This window comes from Dipodomys merriami, unplaced genomic scaffold (genome assembly GCF_024711535.1).
Source record: "Dipodomys merriami isolate MVZ:Mamm:240054 unplaced genomic scaffold, mDipMer1.0.p SCAF_24, whole genome shotgun sequence".
In the NCBI taxonomy this organism is placed as follows: domain Eukaryota; kingdom Metazoa; phylum Chordata; class Mammalia; order Rodentia; family Heteromyidae; genus Dipodomys; species Dipodomys merriami.
In genome coordinates, this window is record NW_027203826.1 from 3,692,103 (window position 1) to 3,714,725 (window position 22,623).

At 38.1% G+C, this 22,623-nt stretch overlaps 1 protein-coding gene across 6 annotated transcripts in view; it reads right to left on the bottom strand.

Moving 5' to 3' along the window:
• Pbx1 (PBX homeobox 1) overlaps positions 1-22,623 on the bottom strand; it is a 297,696-nt gene that overhangs the window by 37,484 nt on the left and 237,589 nt on the right. For 3 of the 6 annotated variants that reach the window (XM_070034193.1, XM_070034191.1, XM_070034192.1), the window contains exons 7-8: positions 20,371-20,483; positions 18,932-19,021 (exon numbers count right to left, since the gene is read on the bottom strand). In XM_070034193.1, the coding sequence (XP_069890294.1) occupies positions 18,932-19,021; positions 20,371-20,483 (203 nt within the window). The remainder of the gene's footprint in view (positions 1-18,931; positions 19,022-20,370; positions 20,484-22,623) is intronic. The other 3 variants (XM_070034196.1, XM_070034194.1, XM_070034195.1) reach the window with 1 other exon arrangement.

Below are 22,623 nucleotides of genomic sequence, written 5' to 3' on the forward strand. Positions count from 1 at the left end.
AAGTTACTTATGAGTCATTTACTAATTCAAAATTTCACCATGGTTAACACCTGGGTCCAACCTGTGTTCCTCTAAGCCTAACTCTGCTGATACTGGCAGAGATCTCAAAAATGCACATTATTTCTCTCCCTGGTTTAAACATTCAACAGTTCCCCATTGCCTTCAAAATAAGGTTAACTGTTCTCACCAAATCTATAAAAACCTGAACTTTGCTTACTCCCCAAGGCAACACTCTCATTTACCACTTCCAACTATGCCAGGCTACTGAGAAATTCCCGTAACAGATCATCTGGGCTACATTTTCTCTTGAACCTTGTTCTCATTCATCTAATTGCATTCAGTGACACTGTGGATCTTTTTCAAGACTGAGTTTAATGATCATCCTTACATCCAATGTGTCTTTTCCTGTAGGCCTGTCAGTTCTGTAGATAGACCTCATCACAACACCTGCCTCACATTTGCCTTGATTGTGAGTCTCTTCTACTGGTCCATGAGAATAGAGCTATAGAATTTATCTTTTATCCCACAGTGTCTGATCCACCACAAGTCTTGATCAACATCTCATGGAGGCACATTAGAAGAAAGTAAATAAGCATTTCTAGGGCACTGTACCATCCTTCCTTCACTGAGAAGAGGTATATGGTATCAGGTTCCCAAACTACACGATTCTATCTAATGGTAAGAATAAAGCTTTATACATTTTGAACATTTTCAAGAGACAATGCTTAGAAGCAGGGCTAAATTTCTAGGTAACTTTCACCATTTATGCAGTAAATTTTTTCCTATTAAATTGCTAATGAAGAATCTGGTACTTTGTAGCTTGTTGCAAACAAATAACTGACTGCATTTAGACTGCTGGGCTCTTTTTTGGGTGTGTGTGGGGGTGGGCAATGGAGACTAACACTGGGTCCTGGCCTGGGACAGTGCCTTCGCATCATACACTTATATCAAGAAGGATTTGAGGAGAAGGACCGACTCTCACCTGGAATCTGAATGGTCTTCACATGACAGCCCTAGGTGTGATAAGAACTACAAAAATGTAGAAAGAGGGACTGGGAAGGTGGCTCAGTGGTAGAGTGCTTGCCTTACATGCATGAGGCACTGGGTTCGATTCCTCAGCACCACATAAGCAGAAAAGGCTGGAAGTGGTGCTGGGGCTCAAGTAGTAGAGCACTAGCCTTGAGCTGAAGAGCTGAGGGACAGCGCCCAGGCCCAGAGTTCAGGCCCCACCACTGACAAAAAAAAAAAAAATAGGTAGAAAGACCTGCCTCCAAGTGGCCTGTAGGTCACTGCCACGCTGTTTTTTCTTTTCTTTTTCTCTTTCTAGGCCCAAGACCCACAAGAAGATTTATCATCTCTCTCACAATGTGGGAATGGCACATAAAATATAGTCCACATCACTAAATTGAGGTTTTATATAGATAACGAATCATTTCTTCATATAACTATGCTACATGCAGTATTTTCATTTGCTAAATCTGGCAGCCTCCATCTGAGAATAACATGCACTCCTTGAAGAAATTTTATTCTGGCACAGTTGGTTTGGCACCATTGATAATTCAGAATCAGTTTTGTTGCCTGACTTACTTTGACCCTTTCCATTCGATATCTTCATATAGAAACTTGTTTGTGGCTGTCGCCATCTCAACCAAGCCTATCCTAGCTTCTGCTTCATTTTCTGATACTAAGTTCCCTTATGACTAAGACGATGACTTACTTGCTCATGGAGTTAGAGTATTAATCTGGAACCTCTAGCTGTTCTCCTGTTTTCTAGAGGTCAGCTTGTGCCTAGATCCTACACTGCTTTGAGCTCTGGGATTTCTGTGTCTATGACTCTTTGACAGGTGAAAGTATCTTTTCTGACTGTCACTAATACCAGGCCAGACCCTGCTGACTTCACTATATCCCACAAATACATGGCTAGCTCTCACCATCACCTCGTGAGCTCCACAATATCGCTGTGCAAAATTTATAATGTTCAGAAAGATCAGCAATAAAATCAGTAATTCCTGGGAAAGAATAGATGTGTTTCTGCAATAGCTTTTGTAGTTTAAACTGCTGCAAAGAGATAATAGAACTCCCATTGCCAAAAGTGAGGTCCCTTATTATTCTACAGAAAACCAAGTGAGAGCTTCATTTGCCCCTGTCCATATCTGGTCTCTTGAAATCCATGTCATCTCTCAAGGCTCAGCTTCAGAGTCATCCCTTTGCTGCAGATTTCTTAAAGGCGTACCATCTCAGAGTTCGAATGCCACTGACTTTCTGATATTTCATTTTGAAATTTAACCCTGTGGGGTTTTTATTTCTCTTTACAAATCTCCATGTGACCACCATGTCTTTCCCACTGTAATCACTTAGTTTTAAGTTCTGCCAATACTTATTTAAGGCCTTCTATACTGGGCATCAAGTTCACTATTTTGTGAGGGGGTAATAGACATTTGATAAAATCATCGACAGAACTGTAGCTTTTTTTTCCCTCTTACAAAGACTATGAGAGACTAGCAAATAAGGATGCCATTGGGATTTCCGGAAATTCTGCCTGAACATGAGCAGGAAATAGACAAGTAAAAAGTGGGGTCAAGAGTCTTCAAGGCAGAAAGAGAAGCTGGTCTGAAGGCTCTTGTGAACCCACAGAGCAGAACACAAGAGCAAAGTAGTGAGGAAGGCAAGATGGAGTTGAAGAATATGAGATACAGCAGTCCTGGACTTGAAAGGTTAGCATTTAAAGTTGGCTTTTATTTAACTTTCTGAAGGTTATTGTGATTTCCTGGCAAAGAAAAATAAGCTCAGCTTGATTCAGCTAAATAAAGGTGCCTTGGTGCAGAGAATTCTATTTATATCTGAATAAACATCTTCTCTCTACATAGCTCACAAACCAAAACACATCCACACTTTACACTTCAACACAATACTAAACAGTGTCTATATTTCCACATATTTAGGTAAGCTAACCTATGTTCAGAAAGTACCCATAACATCTAAAGAATGTATACACACACACACACACACACACACACACACACACACACACACACATCACACACTTTCAAATGCACTTTATACTAAAACAAAAGATTAGGTATATAAGACAACAGATGGCTATGTTTACGCATATAGCCAAATCTAGATAACTCAAACTCTCATTATAAATGATCTGATTATAAATGATCAGATCCTATACAGAACTGAATTCTTCATTTCACTTTTTGTAACCTTTGGTTTTGCTTTGGTTTTGTTGACAGGACTATTATTTACTAAGGGGACATTCAGAAACTGTATACACATCACCACGATGAACGGCAGCTACCCATGAAACACACACAGCCTCTTCTGAAAACGTGCCCTCATGGTGTGCATCGTGAAGCTATTTACCATCACACAGGAAACTAAACCTCTTACACTTTTCTGACCATCCAAGAGACAGCAATTACCCCGGATTATCAGACCAACAATGACATGCCGCGTAAAGAAAGACACTGAGCCAACTCCACATCCCAAAGACTGGCATATTCAAGTACACTTAGGACATTAATAGCAATTTACGTGCCATCACTGAGACAAAGCCACAAAGGCTCCGTTGGCAGCCTCTTATTTTGAAGCCTATTATTTGTGGGAGTTACAGGCTATAATCACAACAGAAACTTTCAAAACCCTTATCTTCCGTGACGCACCAAATCTATTTCAGAGCCATAATTGCTATGTCACTGGAGAGTTTGCTGCTTAATGCACTCAAATGCCATTTAGTGTTTGCAGGGTCATTACAGCTAACAGAAGGGGGGTATGATGGGAAGCTGGGGTGGAGAGCATGATGAAGACAGAGAACGTGGAGGGAATGTGCTAGAATGGGGCACTAGCTTCCATTGTGTCTAATTTATAGGGGTATATTGCTGTATAAATAATTCTATTTGCTGATGGAATGAGAGGAAGAAATTGAAAAATAGTTTGCATATTCATTCATTTGGAAACCACTGGCTCCCAGTCTAGAGACAGCCAGTGGATGTTAGGGATATACCCTCTGTTATTCTGAGATTCTCATACAAGTTTAAGGAGGGTTGAGATTTTTAATTTTAGTGCTTCCCCCACCCCCTCTTTTAGTTTTAGAACTCTCTGCAGTGGAATTGTGCCAGCTGTTCTAAGGAGTCAGGAGTCTGTCTTGGTTTCTCTGTGTAGGTGCTGGTCTGCTAAAGAAAAGGAAGGCAGATTGGATATGGGGAGATCCTCAAGTGGAAGAACTTATAAGAATGTGCTTCTTATGGATAGAGAAAGGAAAAGAAGACACAGGAAATGGACAGACACAGGCTAGGAAAGAAAAGAAACCATTAAATCACTCAAACGATCTCGTACATCACTCAAGTCTAGCTAAGGTCATAAGAAAGTTTTTGACATAGATGTAACTTCTATTTCTTTGTCCTGGCTAGGCAAGGATTTATTTATTTGGCCTAAGGTAACATGAGACATGGGACAAACTTTCAAAGAAAAATTTATAACATCTCTAGACTCTTTTAGATAATCTATTATTTATGTTTTTTAGTTTATTTTATGCTGGTTCTGAGGCTTGAACCTGGGAGCCTGCACACTGTCTTTGAGCTTCTTTTGCTCAATGCTAGCATTCTACCACTTGAGACTCAGCTCCACTTCCTCTTTTAGATAATTTTTAGATTCCATTTTATACACTTGAATTTTTAAAAAATAGATCAATATTATAGAAAATGCTATGCTAAATAAGAATGCAGGACTATAGCTTTTTAAACATCAACCACATTGTTAGTATATTAACAATTCAGCTTTCACCTTGAGGAATTTTCCGTAGATCTAGGATGAGCCTAAGCGCCTTATTCCGTCTTCCTGACTCATAGGGATAAAGAATTTTCTCCTTTCTAAATGCTGGCTAGAAACAGAAAGATATCCTCAATGTGCAAGAGTTTTTAGGAATCAATCAGAAAAAGATGAAAATTTTGAGAATAGAAATTAAATGCTAAGGGCTAGAAAGGTGGCTCAGTGGTAGAGTGCTTGCCTTGCATGCATGAGGCCCTGGGTTCGATTCCTCAGCACCACATAAGCAAAAAAAAAAAAAAGCCAGAAGTGGCACTGTGGCTCAAGTGGTAGAGCGAGCTGAAGAGCTGAGGGACAGCGCCCAGGCCCAGAGTTCAGGCCCCACGACTGCCCCTCCCCCCAAAAAAGAAATTAAATGCCAATAAACATGAAAAAACACCCAAATTAAAAGTAAATAATCACAGACTGAAAACTGTGAAAGTATTATTACTGAAGGTGTGGAACATGGGAACTATGATATACTGCTAGTAGGAACTATAATAAAGACTTGCACTGCATTTTCTGTACTATAAAGTTTACCACAGTGTTATTAATTCTAGACTTGAACAACAACAGCTTTCAATGAAGTTATTTAAAGCTATGTTTAAAATGAATGTTTAATAGTATGGAAAATATTTTTCAAGTATCTTTAGTAAAGTAAGTATAATACAAAATAATATGAAATTTTTGTACGCCCACATAAAAATGCACTTATGCACAAAGTACAAGAAGATCACATTGCAAAAAGTGAGCCCTTTCCTTTCCTTTCCTTTCCTTTCCTTTCCTTTCCTTTCCTTTCTTCTTCTTCTTTTTTTTTTTTTTTTGTGCCAGTACTGGAGCTTAAACTCAGGGCCCTGCCTTCTCACTTAGATTTCTTTATTCAAGGCTAGTGATTTACCACTCAAACCACATTTCCACTTTTGGCTTTTTTGCTTGTTAATTGGAGATAAGCATTTCTTGGATTTCAGCCTCCTGAATATCTAGGATTAAAGGCACGAGCCACTGGAAATCACTTGTAGAGATTTTATTGCATGATTTCCCCTTCATTCTCCAGATTTTCTATATTAAATTTGTAATCACAAAAAAGCAATGCAGGATTCTGAAAAGCTTAAGAAAGGAAATCTACACCTCACTTAGGCTGTAGTGGGATGGGAAAACCTCAGCAACTTGTTGGGGAAGGGAAAACAGTACAGTTTCTGGCTAAGCATTGGCCTTGAATGAAAGAAAGGGTAAATGAACTGGTGAAGTGGCACTCTGTTCTCTGAAGAGAAAGTTAGTAAGCAACCTCTGAACTGCATAAAACAGAACAATTGCCTATGACAACTATAGATGAGATGGTTTATCTCTTTTTATAAAAACTAGGGCCGATAGAGATAGGTCATACTCAGCGATCACCTTAGACAAGATGACAAGCTGCTGGGGGACAGACTTAGTCTCCTTTTCTTTTTAAATCTTCTTTGCCTCTGTACTCAACATAACTACTAATTACTGACAAAATGTTGAACAGAACAAGTGGATGCAGATATGGATTGTGGATGAAGATCAAGCCACAAACACAACCCATCTCCCCCATCCCAATATATGATATTTTCTAAAAAACAACAGTGAGACATATCTGATCCCTGAATATATATATATATCCATAAGAGATTTCTATACAAGTTGTGATGATTATAGAGTACAAGGTGTAAATAAGTGGGAGGTAAAATATGGGTACCAACTTATTGTAAATGGGAAAAAAAATGGAAAAGGAACAAAAGAATCACTCTCTTGCAGAAAGGATGCTCTGGATTAAACATTTACTAGGTACCAGGCTTGTGAAGAATTGGATGCAAAAATTATTATCCTTCCCAGAAATTTGTGTTCTAGAGGAGACGTCCAGTTGACATCAGGCAATGACTTCCACTCCAACTCCAGGATACTATGGAACACATTCTGGAGGAAGGGTAAAGTACTTCCAGAATAGTCTAAGCTAAATTACATAAGATGAGTATTTTAACCATGAAGTTTAAGTACAGAGGAACCCCTAGGTTCCAATACTTCTACTCAAGACAGGAAAAGAACAGCACCAGGCACCTCATGAGTAGTCTAGACAGGAAGTGAGGAAAGAGCATTAGGCCAGGTGCCTGATGAATATAATACACAAGGAATGAGCTTGGACATTTGCAGGTCCATTTCATTAGCCTTCAGCATTCTTTTCCTTGTTGGTATTGCTGTTCTGATGCCTGTCTCCCTCTCTCTGAACTACTTGGTTTACATTTTTCAAAATTTTCTAATTTTTAAAATAAACTTTGACTAACAATACTTGTATGTGTTCGGCATTTTTCATGCCCAACACATAGAAAGAAGCCATTAAGTGTCAACTATTAATACAATTATTAAATGTCATTTTATGTGGTTAATTTTCCTATCCTTATTGTTTTGTAATTGTTCTTTAATTTACTGTTTTATATGACTTCCCTTTTTATTACTAATTGATCTGGGTTTGTTGTTTTGTTTTTTACTCTTTATGTCTTCTTAACTGATGTTATTTATTTAACTACTCATCCTAGTTTATTTTGTTTTTATTGTTCTCTTTAGTGTCTGTGTAGCTTAATTGCTTTAAACCTATGTTTTGTTATTTCATATGCAATGTTATCAAGTTCCTGACAATGTCATTCTTCCATTGCTGAGTAATTGATTAGCACAACTTAGTTTCCGACCTCTCTCTGTGGTTAGTACTGCCTGTGCTATTCATGTCAGTTACTTTTTTCTACCTAATATTTCTGATTTTATTCATAGTTTACTATGTCTTGACTCCAGCAAATTAACTTACTAAAAGAGATCAAGCAGAGGTACAACCTTGATTAAAAAGTCCTGGTTCTGCAGAGGGAGAATTTTACTTCATCTTTCCCTATTTGGATCCCTTTTGTGTTTGCATCTTGTCTTATTGCTGTGGCTAGGCAATCTAATTCTAAATTGAAGAGAAGTAGAGAGAGTGGACATCCTTGTCTCATTCCTGAGGTAAGAGGAAATGGCTTTAGTTTTTCACCATTAAGTATAATGCTGGCTGTAGGTTTGTCATATACAGCCTTTATTGTATTGAGGAATGTTCCCTGGATTCCTAATTTTTCCAGAACCTTCATCATAAAGGGGTGTTGGAAACAAAGAAGGAGGCAACAATGCTTGATAAGAAATGTTCTCATTACCTTGCCCATGTAATTGTAACCCTTCTGTATGCTATTTTCACAATTAAAAAAAAGTCCTGGCTCAAGAAAGTGAAGGTGGCTTTTCCTTCTCCTTTCTGTTAGTCTAGGCAACATTGCTGCTTGTATAGCTATTATTCCAGCACATCTTCCACCTTCTAGCGTCCTTATTTAGCAAGTGCAATCGATTAACTTCCAACTAAATTGTCTCTTTCTTTCATTTTACTTTCGTTTATATATATATATATATATATGTATCTATTTATCTATCTATCTATATATGAAACTACCTCTACCAATACCTTGCCTTTAGTCAAGTAAACTATCAAGAAGAGATGCTTGACTTCTATATTCTCTGTTCTCTCCTCTGTATGTTTTTAAGTCACTAAGTTGGCTAATTAAATATGACATAATACAGACATATCTTAGGGTGGACTGCTTTATAATTTTCCAGATTTACTAAAATAATTGACTAGACATATGCCTTCTCCATAGTATCTTGAGAGAATATACCTCAGTATAACAGAATTTTTAGATTTTTATTTTAGTCATCCAGATAAATATTTACCAGAAAACATAACAGATTCTCACACTGTAAGGTTCTTGTCAGCTCCTTATTAAGGATTTAAGGGTTTGTGAGAATAAAAGGAAGGAATGAGGATTTGGAGTTTGACTGCCCAGAGTTTACACTGTGGCTCTGTCACTTACTGGCTGTTTGACATTGAGTAAAATACTTAACATTTCAAAGCCTCAGTTCCTTGCTCATAAAGTGGAATTGACAGTATTTATAAAGACAGACTCTAATAGAGATAGTAATAAAAGTTAGGAGTTCATAATCTTAGAGGTGATATTGGTGGAGGCTCAGTTAGCATTCAAACTCTAGGTACACAGAAAAGTAGTGTTTTAGATCCTTTTCTCCTCCTGAAAAGGCAGGGAGCCCACAGTACTAGTTCTAGACCTCTCCAGAAGCTCTGAGTTCTGGTGAGAAAAGATTCTAAGGCTTCCTCCATTAGAGCTTTATCCCATGACCTGAGTTTAAGGCTGAGGGTAGGCTTTCTCACTCCCATAATCCACCACTTCGCTAAGAAGAGGAAACTACAATCTTAGGCAAATATGTGAGCTTGAGGTTATTAAAAAAAAGCATTAGTTTGTGAAGGCAAGGGAAAATGAACTGGACATGAGCTCAAGGACACTAATGGAGAAATGTAAGAAATAATAGCTGAGAGAGTAGAAACAAAATATCTTGCAAGTGAAGAAATCACTCTGTAATTCTCAAATGTCCTAAGTATGTATTTTTACATTTTTCAAAAGCTTTTCTTATGAAAAAGAGATATAAGTACCTTTAAATGTAAGCATGGCAGATCAGAATCCGAAAAAAATACCTTAGTTGATTTATGTGGCTTTTTAAAATTTTTCTTCCTTCCTTCCTTCCTTCCTTCCTTCCTTCCTTCCTTCCTTCCTTCCTTTCTTTCTTTCTTTCTTTCTTTCTTTCTTTCTTTCTTTCTTTCTTTCTTCCTTCCTTCCTTTCTTCCTTCCTTTCTTCCTTCCTTTCTTCCTTCCTTTCTTCCTTTCTTCCTTTCTTTCTTTCTTTCTTTCTTTCTTTCTTTCTTTCTTTCTTTCTTTCTTTCTTTCTTTCTTTCTTTCTTTCTTTCTCTGTCTCTCTCCCTTCCTTCCTTCCTTCTTTCCTTCCTTCCTTCCTTCCTTCCTTCCTTCCTTCCTTCCTTCCTTCCTTCCTTTCGTTCTTTTTTAAGCAGTGTTTGGTTTTCTGATAGGAAAAGGGTGGAAGGCAAGCTGGGGGAAAAGAAGGAGGAAGGGAACCTTAGGCCGCTTAGAAAAGATCAGAATATTCTGGATAATTATGTGTCCTGTTCTTCTCTCTTTCCCTTCTATTTTATTTCATTTTTTGTTTTGTCTTTCTAAATTATCAAGAAGTATAAACACAAGAAGATAAAGAAGAGCAAACTTAACGCAAGTGTGTATCAGTCAGAACTCTGAGAACATAGACTTAGGGTTTACATATTTAATTGTATAAAATTTTATCTCAGAAGTGAAAAAAACTACAACTAAATATTAAGCTCTAGTAAAAGACTGTATATTATATGGTATTAATGATATACATTTCAATAGTATTTCTTTGAAGGAAATGCAATATTAGCTGCAATATTGGAAATGCATGAGAAGAAATCCCAAGATGGATGAATAGAGGAAGGAAAGAAGGGTGATGACATGTAAGATGAAGGCAGTAGAACTAAAGCAAAAAATAAAAAATAAATAAAATGACAGAATCTAGGTGGAAAGCTGGCCAGTTACAATATTAAATTCAACATTTTTTGTGTTTGCAAAATTTGAAAATAAATTTTGGAAAATTTGAAAGCAGTAGTATCCTTAACACAATGAAAGTAAATGCTATTTTTTTCCTCTTAGGTAAGCCTTAGGCAACATTTAAAGACTATGTATGTGTTAGAGCATAGCTTCTCAAGCTTCATGTACTTTGGAACTACCACGGCATCTGGTTAAATGGCTGCATTTGATTTAATAGGCTTGGGTGGGACCTGAGATCCTTCACAGCTCAGAAATTCTCTTGTGATGCTATAGGAAATACTGGCTACCCTTTGAATACTAGCAGGGTAGTAGACAATCTGCCAGGCAGCAGATGCCAGAGAGGACTGAAACAGCCTCTACTTCATATAAGCACAAAAGAAACTAATACTAAAGAAAGAGTTTTTGATGGACTCAAAGACATGTCTTGGTTAAGCTTGAAAAATAATTAGGAGAATTGGTGGCTGAAAGAGTTGAAAATTACTACATAGAGAAACCATAATAAATGTAGGTAATTCCTACATGCACATTCATATATAATAATATTTAATATATAATATTTATACATATTTATATTACTATACTACATATCACATATTTCTATTGTATACTATATTTATATTATATATTACATATTCATGTTTTATATCTTCCTCCATATTACTTCATTGCTTAAAGCATATCATGCTACTCTGAGTTAACTTCTTATACTCTTATTTGTCTTCTTAATAGTTACATTTAATTTTGGAAACCAAACAGATTAAAACACATAGTATTTCTGTGTTTGTTTTATAGTGGGAAATCTCTGTTTTCACAGCATGATCATATCTTTGTCACCACTGCGCCAATTTGGTTGGCTCCCAAATAATGGATAGAGCATCTACAACTCTGCTGTCCAACATGGCTTGTTGTTATTTTAAGCCTTCTCTAATTGAAATGAGATGAAATAAGAGACTCATTTTCTTAGTCACACTAGCCAAGTTTCAAGTGTTCAATAGCCACATGTTGCTAATGACTAATCTACTGAAATGGATTGTTCTTTCTTCCATATAAAAATTAAGTTAAACAGCATGATTTTGGAAGGAAAGACTAGACTTTGCTTTGGTCACTTGCAATAGACATAAAAAGCTGCAAATGTCAATGGTGTTTATGAGCAATTCATGTCTTTTGCTTGATAGAAATATGTATGTAAATACTTCTTATATTGGCCATTTCCCAAATTCTTTTAAGATAATGTATGTTGATTGTAATGGCAAGCATCGTTCTTTTTTTTTTCCTCAAAGAAGATGACTGAGCCAGATAATAACTCATAAGATTTTTAGTTTTCTCAGACTTTATGAAGAACAAGAACTTTGCCCTGTCTATATTTGTACTACTGGTATAGACATTAGAAGGTTCTCAGTAAACATGTGTTGAATAAAGCATTTATTCATTTATTTACATAGTCTGTCAAACTGGAACGTATTTAGATATTTAGAGATCTAAATATTTAGTATTTAGCAATGAGGAAAAGAATTTCCCCAGACTCAGATATAGCCAGAGATTAAGTAGAGGTTTAAAAAAATTACTCAATTTACAATAGCAACAGGAATTTCTAAGAAAGAACTCTAATATTCTATCTAAGGACAAGCTTGCCTAAGAACATGGACTCTCTTTCTGGAAGGTGAGCAGGGCCCAGGCTAGATCAAATGAGATGAGGATCACTTTAAGAAATCTAAGCCCAGGGCTGGGTAGAGCGCTTGCCTTTCATGCATGAGGCCCTGGGTTCGATTCCTCAGTACCACATAAGCAGAAAAAGCCAGAAGTGGCACTGTGGCTCAAGTGGTAGAGTGCTAGCCTTGAGCTGAAGAGCTGAGGGACAGAGCCCAGGCAAGAGTTCAGACCCGACGACTGACAAAAAAAGGAAATGCAAGCCCATGTTTCTTACAATTCAATTCTGCTTAATTTGCTTAATATTTTCTGATGTTTAGAGTTGCTAGGTCACTTTCAGGAGCATTATAAAAATAAAATGCCTTTTTAAGGTTGTGGTTTTTAGTCATGGAGCAGAAATCAGCAGCAAATTGAGTCTGGAGTATTTTCTCAGGTTGCAGCTTGATGAGAGAATGGTTATTAGGCCAGACATGGACCTGAATGGATGTTGTAAAACCCCAATTCTAACAACAACAACAAAAAAACCAGCATGGTGCACACAGTCATCTCACAGATAGGAATCTTTCCAACAACACAACTATTTATTTATAATTTTGAAGTACTTCCCATTTTCTTAGGAATGGAAAAAAATCACTGTTTATGGATAGAGTATGATGTTGGAAGAAGTCTTAAATTGTTCCTCAATTGTTCCTTTTCAGAGTTCAGGAAACAGTCCTATCCAGGGAATATGTGTATAATAACACTGATAGAAATGGATCACCAACACATGTATATATACATACACATATGTTCTCTTTCTCTCATAGACACATACACCATTTAAATGTGAGGATGTTTGCAATAAACGTATCAGTAGATTTGCGATCCATAAAACTCATTAGGAGTAATTCCACAAACAATGAGGAACCACCAGAAAAGGATTTTGTTATTGCATTAAACTCATGGTCTATCTATTTAAACTCGTGGTCTATCTATTTGAGTGGAAGCATTACTTTTCTCAAACTATTACTGATTTCCTCTTCTCTCCTATGTTGTTGACCTTCAGATTCTCTTCTAGACTATAGTTGATTTGTTCCCTTGCCCAGATCTTTGAAGAACAGGAAATCCAATCTGAGTCCAAGTGGTGTTAAATGAGAGTAAAAGAGAAAATACGTTTTGATTGGCATCAGGATTTCACATTATCTTTGTTTTCTGCAGCTTGACCTGGATTGCATAAGACATAGTTGTGTTCTCCTAAGATCAAAAGCAATAATACTTACTGGATGAATAAGTTAATATGTGAATATGAGAATATGGGAATAAATGAAATAAATGAATGAATGCAGGAATAGAGAATCTGGACATTTGTTCTCTGTATGGTTAAGGCCTTTCACATGGCCAGGGGTAAATTGATGCTTTTTCAACTGTTGGGAGCTAAAAATACTCCAAGACATGTTTTTGATCTCAGATTCAGGAGGCCATATGGTGCTAAGTTTTGCAGGGGATTCAATCCTAACAACTCTGTTCTTGCTGTCTGCAAACCTTTAAGAGTTTGGTCCACCACATTCACATTCCTCAATTCTCCTCACATCCCTTAGCTTCTCTAGCCTGGGGCTCTTCCCCTGGTCACAGGACCAGAAGGTATACAAAGGCAACCAGCTGTGAAGCACATCTGGGTACCAAGTAATCCCTTCAAAATTCAAATTCAGTTTGATAATATGGAATTAAAACTTTGTGAACCCAAATGTGTTTTTAAAGATTTGCATCTGAATTTTAATTATTACCCTCACTTCCCAGTCCTACAATTTCATATGTGGCAAAAATCTTCTTAATATGTACTTTAAGTGGAAAGAGGTCTCTCAGACGTAGTTAAGAAAAAATTAAAACTTTGGCATGAGGCCAAGTGTTCCCAAGTAAAGCTTGAGATAGCCAAATGCCTGAAATGTGTTCTTTTAAACAGGGGAATATGTGTATCCTAATGATTTATATTCTATTTATTTACATAGTAAATGTTCTTTCTTTCCCTCTTTACTTACCATCAGAGAAAAGAAAACCAAAAAAATTATGCATATTAGGGTTTATGAAGATAAAGACTTCAACTTTATTATAGCACTACCATAATTATTACAAAGCAAAAAATGATGAGACCTTTTATAATATACTCGTTATAATAGAGATAACATCAAAGCTTTATTTCTATTTCCATCCCAAATTTTTAAATAAGATCTATAGCATTATCTACATTTAGGACTGATGCAGCTAATTCATTCCATTAACTCACATTTTACAACTTAAAATAAATCATCTGATCCTAGAGGGTAATGCTCTATGACAAATCTCTAAGCAAAGAGGAGCATTCTTGGAGTGAGAGCTCCTGCTTCTTCTGTTTAGGTCTTCAGAATGCAATTTGAAGGGAGGCAGTAGAGTAGTTAGGTTAGTCTGCTGTCTCTTGTGCTAACAGTGAGAAGCAATGGTCATTCTTGTAGACCTGGAGATCCTCAGTTGAAGGGTCTCTCAAGTATTTCTTAAAAGAAGCAATATCCAGAAAGGCAAGATGAGTCCCCACAAGAAAAGCCACAGAAGGATGCAAGTGTCTTCCTTTCAATTTGTTTCCAGTTCCCTCCAGCTTGTCCTTGGAATCTCTAGTCCCACAGCTAGGAGGGAGGACAAAAGAAGTCCACCAGAAACAATGGCTTCCTCTCCTCTCCCCCACCCCCTCCAAAAAAAAAAATGATGCTTGTACAGAGTCTCTCAGAAAAAGATGACAGGGACTATTTTAGGATAGGAAGACCTAAGGAAATCAAAGGGTCATTTTTCTCTAGTATCACTATATAACTTCCTATGTTTAACGTTGATCTGAATGTTATTTTCACAGAAAAATCCATTAATCAAAAACTTTGATGAGCCTTTTCTTTTTCTGGGGAAGACCTAGAACATTCCATTCTCCTGCCTCTGCCTCTTTTTTTTTTTTTTTTTTTTTAAGATTTTTTAGATTTAAAAAGACAGTGTATTTATGAATGAGGAAAACAGTTAAAATAATAGTTACTAGTAGACACCACATAGCTGATATACTTGGTGTCTCTAGTGGTTATTAAAATAAGTTTTAGTTCTTCAATATCTCCTCCTATTGATGTGTTCATTCAAAAAATATTGTAGGCCTCTAATCTATTTATAATCATAATACTATGTAAAAGTGAAAGATACAAGGACAATTAAGTATGCTTATGTGTAGTAAGGAAAGGAAAGTGTGTGTTATAGCATAGAGACAGGTACAATGACAGAGACACAGAGACAGGTAGAGATAGAGCAGGAAGAAGAAAAAAGGAAAGAAGGGTTAAGAAAGATGCTTGGTGTGGATGGCATACATAAATGAATATAATGAGGAGAGAGAGTGTGTGGCCAAATCACGTTGACTGGCATTGGGTGTTTACTTTGAAGGTGGGTGGACAAAGGAGCCAGGCAATGGGCATGAGATTTGAGCTTGTTTAGGTATGTAGTAAGGACCACAGGTGATTTCTGAGCAAGGAATGAGAAAATTTAAGTGATGTGTGCTGGAGAGAGGAAAACCTAAAGACAACAACTAGTGATAGAAAGTTGCTGCGAAAGTCTAGTTAATAAACTATTTCTAGAAATAGGATGGTGGCAGGGGCAAGCAAGACTGATAGCTAAGCAATCTTTCAGTAGGCCTGATTGACAAGAAGAGGAATAATCTCCCTGCATTGCTGAGAACAAAGCTAAACCAGTAAGAATTGCCTGTTGTCATATAAGAATATAAAGTTCTTAAGGAGGTATAATAAAAACTCACAGTGGCTAAGGAAGGGGGTCTTTAGGCCTTGCAAAATTCAATATCCATCTCAAAAGCCTGCTTTTGCATCACAAGAGGAAAAAAAGTGGCAATGGTGACCTAACCTATCCTCACTAGGAACTACCTACTGTGAAAACTGCTTATACAAGAGGAGAGAAAGGTCAAATTAGAAAGTTATCACTTATAACATTTCATACTGCACTCATGTGGAACAAATTATGCTTTGCCAAGCCCTTTCTACTTTATTTCTCATTTTCCCTAAAGCACCCTTTAAGGGGTAAGAATTACCAGGAAAAGAGAGATTGATGCTTGCCTATGGGTACCTGAGTTTCTAGGACAGGCATCTCCTGAATCCCCCCCAGGACTCACACTACTACTCCCTGCAACCCTACTCCTATGTGCTCACTTAAAGACAAATGGTCTGCACTTTATGGGACTTAAAATTGACACTAGTTGGATATGATATGGGTATTGTGGAAACCCAGCCAGGGGAATGGATGAAGGCTGCCCAGAAAATGTCCTCCACCAAATGAAACACAATCCAGAACCCAGCTGGGAATTCCATTGCTGCTTTGGATTTAGGGACTGTTTATTTTTATTTCTTGGCTCAGACTTTCCATTCCTGCCCTTGTTTCTTCTTGTCTCCTATCCTTTCTCTTCCTCCTCCCGCCCCTTTCTCTTAGCAACCATAGCCTTAGTCAGGGTGTATATGTATGTCAGCACCTAATACGATCAACTAAAAATATATCTCATGATAATTAGATTAGTTTCCTGAAGGTGGTGTACAATTTAAAACTGATACCAAAGGAACATATCCTATCATGATCAGTCTTTGATTCATTTAGCTTGCTTATTAAAGACCCAGAAATAAAATAACTGCACTTCACAGCAAAAACAAAAAAAATTAATGCAAAATGAGAAACTCTTTCAAGTGGCATTTTCGAGCCCACTTCTGGCGGTGGGCTTATGTAATCAGACATAATGGTCTGCACATGTTTGGTTACACTATTTCAGAAATGATTCCCAGCCCACCAGATGACATCAGAAGGGTCAATCTGACCCCCCAGAGTCTGAGAGCTGCACTTTTCTTCATTGCCCAGTTAGGAAAGAAAGATGCCAAATAGCATAGCTGTCAGACTCACTTCCTGCCCAGTCACACGGGCTTTCTTCAGTTGTGTTTTTCAGGATGCCTCTATTCATGTCCCCACATGCTTGTACTTTTCTTATGTTTCTCTCTTCCACTTATGCAGAATGAAGCTTTCTTTGGAAAAGTTTACCTTGTATCTCAGTACCATTCAGGGAATATACAAATGCATGTGTGAATTCAATGCTACACACAAAGACAAAGCTACCTCATTCACTTGAAATTCATGTTGAGGAAAAATACATCTCCACCATAGTACCTGGTATTTTACTAATCAGGCTTCCCAGCAACTCAGCCATTCTTATAGTAATAACAATTAGTATTGTTAGCAAAGGACAAGATGGAATCTCTCCCCCTCCAGTTCCTAGAAAGTGTCACGACTGCCCACAGTATGTTTCACAGGACTAGCGCTGACATCTTCTGTCCCTAGAGAGAGACTTGATATATGTGATAATAGCTTAGAAGGTCTGAAGAATGTAGAATAGAAAGAATTCCTAATGTAAGTGGTCTTAAAAGTCACCAATATTTTTTAGGGAAAGGGCATAGTGGGACAGAACATAGTGGGACAGTGGGAAAGTACAAGATGCATTGTACTTATAACCTGACTTATGGACTTGTCACCTCTTTGTGCAGCTAAGTAATAGTATTTTTTAGGTCACCAATGCAATCATAGTTTGATGACTGTCTTCCTTCTCCAGTTCTCTTACCAAGTCACTAGCCAAACCATGCTTGCTCTCTTAGGATGGAGAATTCTTGAGTTCCAAAGGCAGACAACAGTTTTTATTTTTATTTTTTGAGAGCTCTGACTATGAGACAGAGATGCAATGAATATTGAAGTGCAATCCATTTCTCTGAATCATCCACTCACTCAGAGATTTTCCCCACTCTGTCTTTTAGATCATTTGAGAGAAGCCTAATTCTTCGCTCAGAAGGTAGCATGTTCAAAGTGTAGCTAAGTCCCCACACCTTCTCTTTTATGGGGAAAAATGCTTTATTTTTTTAAACAACAACAACAACAACAACCATTCCTGATCTGATAAAGCAATTGGTATTCTCTTGATTCCCTTCAGACTGGTCATAACAAAATGATCTGATACATGCTGAATTGAAAGGGCCATGGTACCTCCATTCAGCATAGACAAGAATCGCATTAATAAATCATGTGTATCTTGCCCTCCCCTCCATCCTTAATTTACCTTAAAACAACAGCAATGAACAGTAAAAATTATTCCCACTACCCAACCATTATTCTCTGAACCAATACCTCTACTGGAGCCTCATGTGGCCTCTAAAAGCCCAGGAAATCACCCCTGATCTAAAGAACAGCCTCCTTTTCCAGGCTGCCCTCTTGTCCCAGCTTGCTGTCACCACTGCTGAGATAGCACACGATTGATCTGAGAAATCAAGTTGGATTGCTGTCCCAAATCTACACTCGGTTCTCCTTGTGTCTGTCTGATCGATTTCACTCTATGCGACATAGCTTGTCGCTATGAATTTTCATGCTAGTCAGAAGCCGCAAGCGCACCCAAGAACAAGAAGAAGATGGTATCAACCCCTCCCCAGCCCTTCCACATACTCAGCCTCTGTGTCAATTAAAAAAAAAATTGCCTATTGACAGATTGGAAAGAGATCTTTTTCTTTCCAAGCCCCAGACCTAGATGCAATGGATCTTGACCACAGGTTTTCTTTCCCAGGATCCATGGCCCCAGAGTGTGGTGACATTTCCTACCACTGTTGTACTAGGTGTCACCTGTTTAGCAGCTCCTCTCAGCTGAATGCATGTGGCCGCAGGTGCCATGCAAACACTGATTGCGTCTGACAGCCCTAGACGCCAGCTGCCTGCATGAAGCCTGCCCAATCACCACTTTTGTTGTGGGTAGGATGCTGCCGATGGCATGACCGATACAGAAACAAGAAACTAGGTGACCGTAAAGCTAAGACAAGTTCTACTAAGTGGCATTCTGGGCCCCATGGCTTTGAAATAATTGGTAGTGATAGAATACAAATGAAGGGTGGGGGGAAGCCTTATTTTCTTACACTGATGCCCTGCGGACTGTACATCTGACTGGCTGCGAGTCCGTCACTGTATCCTCCTGTCTGGCTGATAACATGGCGAAGGGTATCCACCTAAACGGAGGAACAACAACAAAGAAGATATTAGTCAGAGAGATACAGGGGAAGGGAGGCAGGTCAACATCATCTTAGGGACTACTATTGGGAAAGGCCAAATCAATGCAACCATTTGGGTGATAGTCTTCCATTAGATGGAGGCTGACTCTTCCTAATGCCAAACACATTCTCAGTCCTGACTTCAGTAAGCAAGACAGTAAAACAGTGAAAGAACTGGGATTTGTGATTCCACAATGCTGCAAGAGAAGGCTGCATGGCTGAGGGATTTAAAGAAAAGAGGTTTTTAAAACTTCCCTTCTCCTCACTTTTCTTCCCTATAGATCATTCCACACAGCCTTTCCTTAGTTGCGTATCCTACAACAGGAAAAGTTCATGTAGGGGACCTTTAGCTGCCATCTCTCAGGGAGAAGAGAATGTCATTAAAACCCTCTTTATTGAATACTTAAATAATGTTCAATTGTTTAGTCTCTTGACCGAAGTCTGGCTGTATCACCTCAAACTTATTCCCAGGCCATGTCTCTTGAGAAAGATGCTGAATCACTGGTTGTCTGTTCTAGCCATGGGATGCTTTCTGTTCCATATGCAGAGTGGGAAATTGGATTGACATGGAAATGGACTTCCTTACTAATTCTGACCCAGAGCATACGACTTTACTCTCTCATGTCACACTTCATGTGGAGATAGTAGGATGGCTTCCTGACGAGTCATGAAAGTGACCCATTTATCAAGGAGCACTGAGATTTTTTTACACATCACTTGATTTTTGCTTCCCAACATGGACTTACATTTATCACCAGAAACTCAAGTCTGTTGACCTCAATAATGACTAAGAAGATATATTTAATCAACCTGGCTCGATAGTTTTAAAACAAAATAAAAACATGAAATATCAACACATTGGCCTACTTATAAATTATTTCCTTATTTTGGCAACTATTGAGTATGGAAAACCACAAATGAAAGGGAGACCTGAAAATGGAGACAATGGATTGAACTCCTCCTCCGTTTCCTTTTACTGAATAAAGTACACATTGGTTTTGCTTGCTTGAGATACCTAGGTCACCTCACCCTGAATTTGCTGATCCTCCCCTACCCTCCTAGCATGATTGACAAGCCAGAGCCAAATGCACTAATGAATTATGGACATGATTGCTAGGATCATAGCTGTCTTTGTTTTGGTCTACTTTGGTTGTTCTATCGCTGTCTCTATGCCTCTCTCCTTTTGTTTTCTTTCTTTTTGTCTCTGTCTCTGTCTCTCTTTCTGCACAGGAGCAGAAAGCCAATACGATTGAGGGCTCTTGAACTCTTAAGGCATTCACTTGATGGCATATTGGCTGGGTCCCTACCTGTGATTGCACGTTGGCTCCAACCTGGGCCCCTTGGTAAGAATCCCCATTGAGTGACTGCACGCTCATGAACAAATCTCCAGAGTTTGACATATTAAAAGAACTGGAAGAACCTGGAAAGGAAAGAGTGAGGCACCTGAATCACAGAAAGGAAAAAGCTCAACCCGAAACTAACAGCCAAGAGGAGAAATGACATGCAAAGCAATCCCCCAAATCAAAAGTAAAAACAAAAACAACGTCCAGAGTCTGGTTAGTAGCATGAAGAACAGAGCAAGCAACAAAGGGTGCAAGCTACACCTTAATACGTTGTTGATAAGACTTTCTCTTAGCAGCTTCAAGCTGAGAAAGAAAATCTGTATCCTTTTCAACTCAGTCCATTTAGGATCTTTCATGTCTCTAAAACATTAGTGTTTCCCAGAGGGCCACAAGATGGAGAGTATGGGCTGGCCAATGATACTTCTGTCAGCATAGCGGAGCATTTGAGCTACTCAACTGGATTCTAACCATGCTATTGATGAACCCATCCACTCACATGGGAGCCGTGCATGAGAGGAGAGGGCAAAAAGGCAATATCATACTACTTCTGATTTCCAGAAAGAAGGTAAAGTTTCTTCTGGGTGGCAAGTAGCCCAGAAAAACACTCAGACTATAAGAACATGTAGGAATGATCTACTGCTCCCCGCTCCCTGCCAGGATGGAGAAGCATAAAGGAGAATAATGGGCCAGGAATTCTCAAGCATGCATGATATATGAAATGCTGCTGATAATCATAATCATTTTGCAAGTGGGCCTCCAGAAGGGGCAGATAACTACTGGCTTTCACCTTCTAGAGATGAAAAGTTCATCTAGAGAGTTAGCCTTTTGATCTATTCTTGGCACCACCCAGGTTCCATGGGCTCTGCTGTAGTAACATGTGCTCAAGCTCAATCTAAACACAAAGGCTTGCAAAAGCTTAATATTACTCTGAAGTCATCGTGCAGCTCAGCGCATTAGGAAAGAAAGCTCAACGTGCAAGATTTGGTTAAAACATGACGTTAGCCTGGAAAAGGAGAGACCTCAGGGACCCAGGTCAGTTGTACTCTGTGATTTCTACTAGTAGATTGCTTCAATTGCCCTCTTGCTCTTGTATTCTGAAACAGCCATCACCAGTGTGGAATTGCCCAATAACGATTCATGCCTCAGCTCTGACACCTGCTTTCTCCTCTCCCAAGACAGGGATTTGGGCTCTCAGACATCTGCCCTGTTCTCGTGGAGAGCTGCGGTTAAGCACAGGAGAAGGCCTTTGCTTTCCCCCACAGAAGGAGCGCTTACCAAGCAATGCATGCCATACTCTGCCACTATGCTCTATGTGTAACTGCCCAGGATAGAATCATACCTCAAAAGCAGGAGCCTTTAGAGAAACCAGATAGTTAACAAACTTGAGGACAACCCCAAGTTAAGAAACATCTCCAGTTTTCTTTGGTCTGTGGGATTTTGTATACATACGTGGAGAAGTCTAACTAACTTTATTACTATATCAACTGTTACTATTGTAACAACTGATTTAGGAAAAGGATTTCATTGTCTCATGTTGTTTCATTCCTGCTTTCCCAGGGTAAAATAAATGCTTGATTCAGAATAGTAGTTTGAACATTAACATTAACCTGGCACATACTTCTCTGCTTAGCTTATCTGAAAGGAATTACCAAAGTTGAGTCTTAGCAAAACAAGCAGAAGATCTGGCCAGGTGCAGACTATACTCAGTCAATAAGATGAAAGCTCTGGCCTAGAATTTCTTCCATTAATATTGAATCTTTGAAAGCATTCTCAGCAACCTACAGATGATATATATATATATATATATATATATATATATATATGTATATATATATATATATACACACACACATACATACAAACACTTCATCTGTAGGTTGGTGAGAATATACATATATATATATATATATATATACATTCATACATACATACATACAAACACTTCATCTGTAGGTTGGTGAGAATATATATATATATATATATATACATACATACATATATATACACACACATGTATATATACACAATGTATATATATATATATATATAAAATATATAATTCAGACCTTCACATGACTTCTATTCCCATCAAATTCGATTTGTAATCACAGAAACAGGACCCAAATAATAAAAGCCAATGCAGTAAGTGTCACATACATGCTCACATTTAGATGTCATCACAACCAAAGAATCCAAATCATAACTGTATGTCATCAA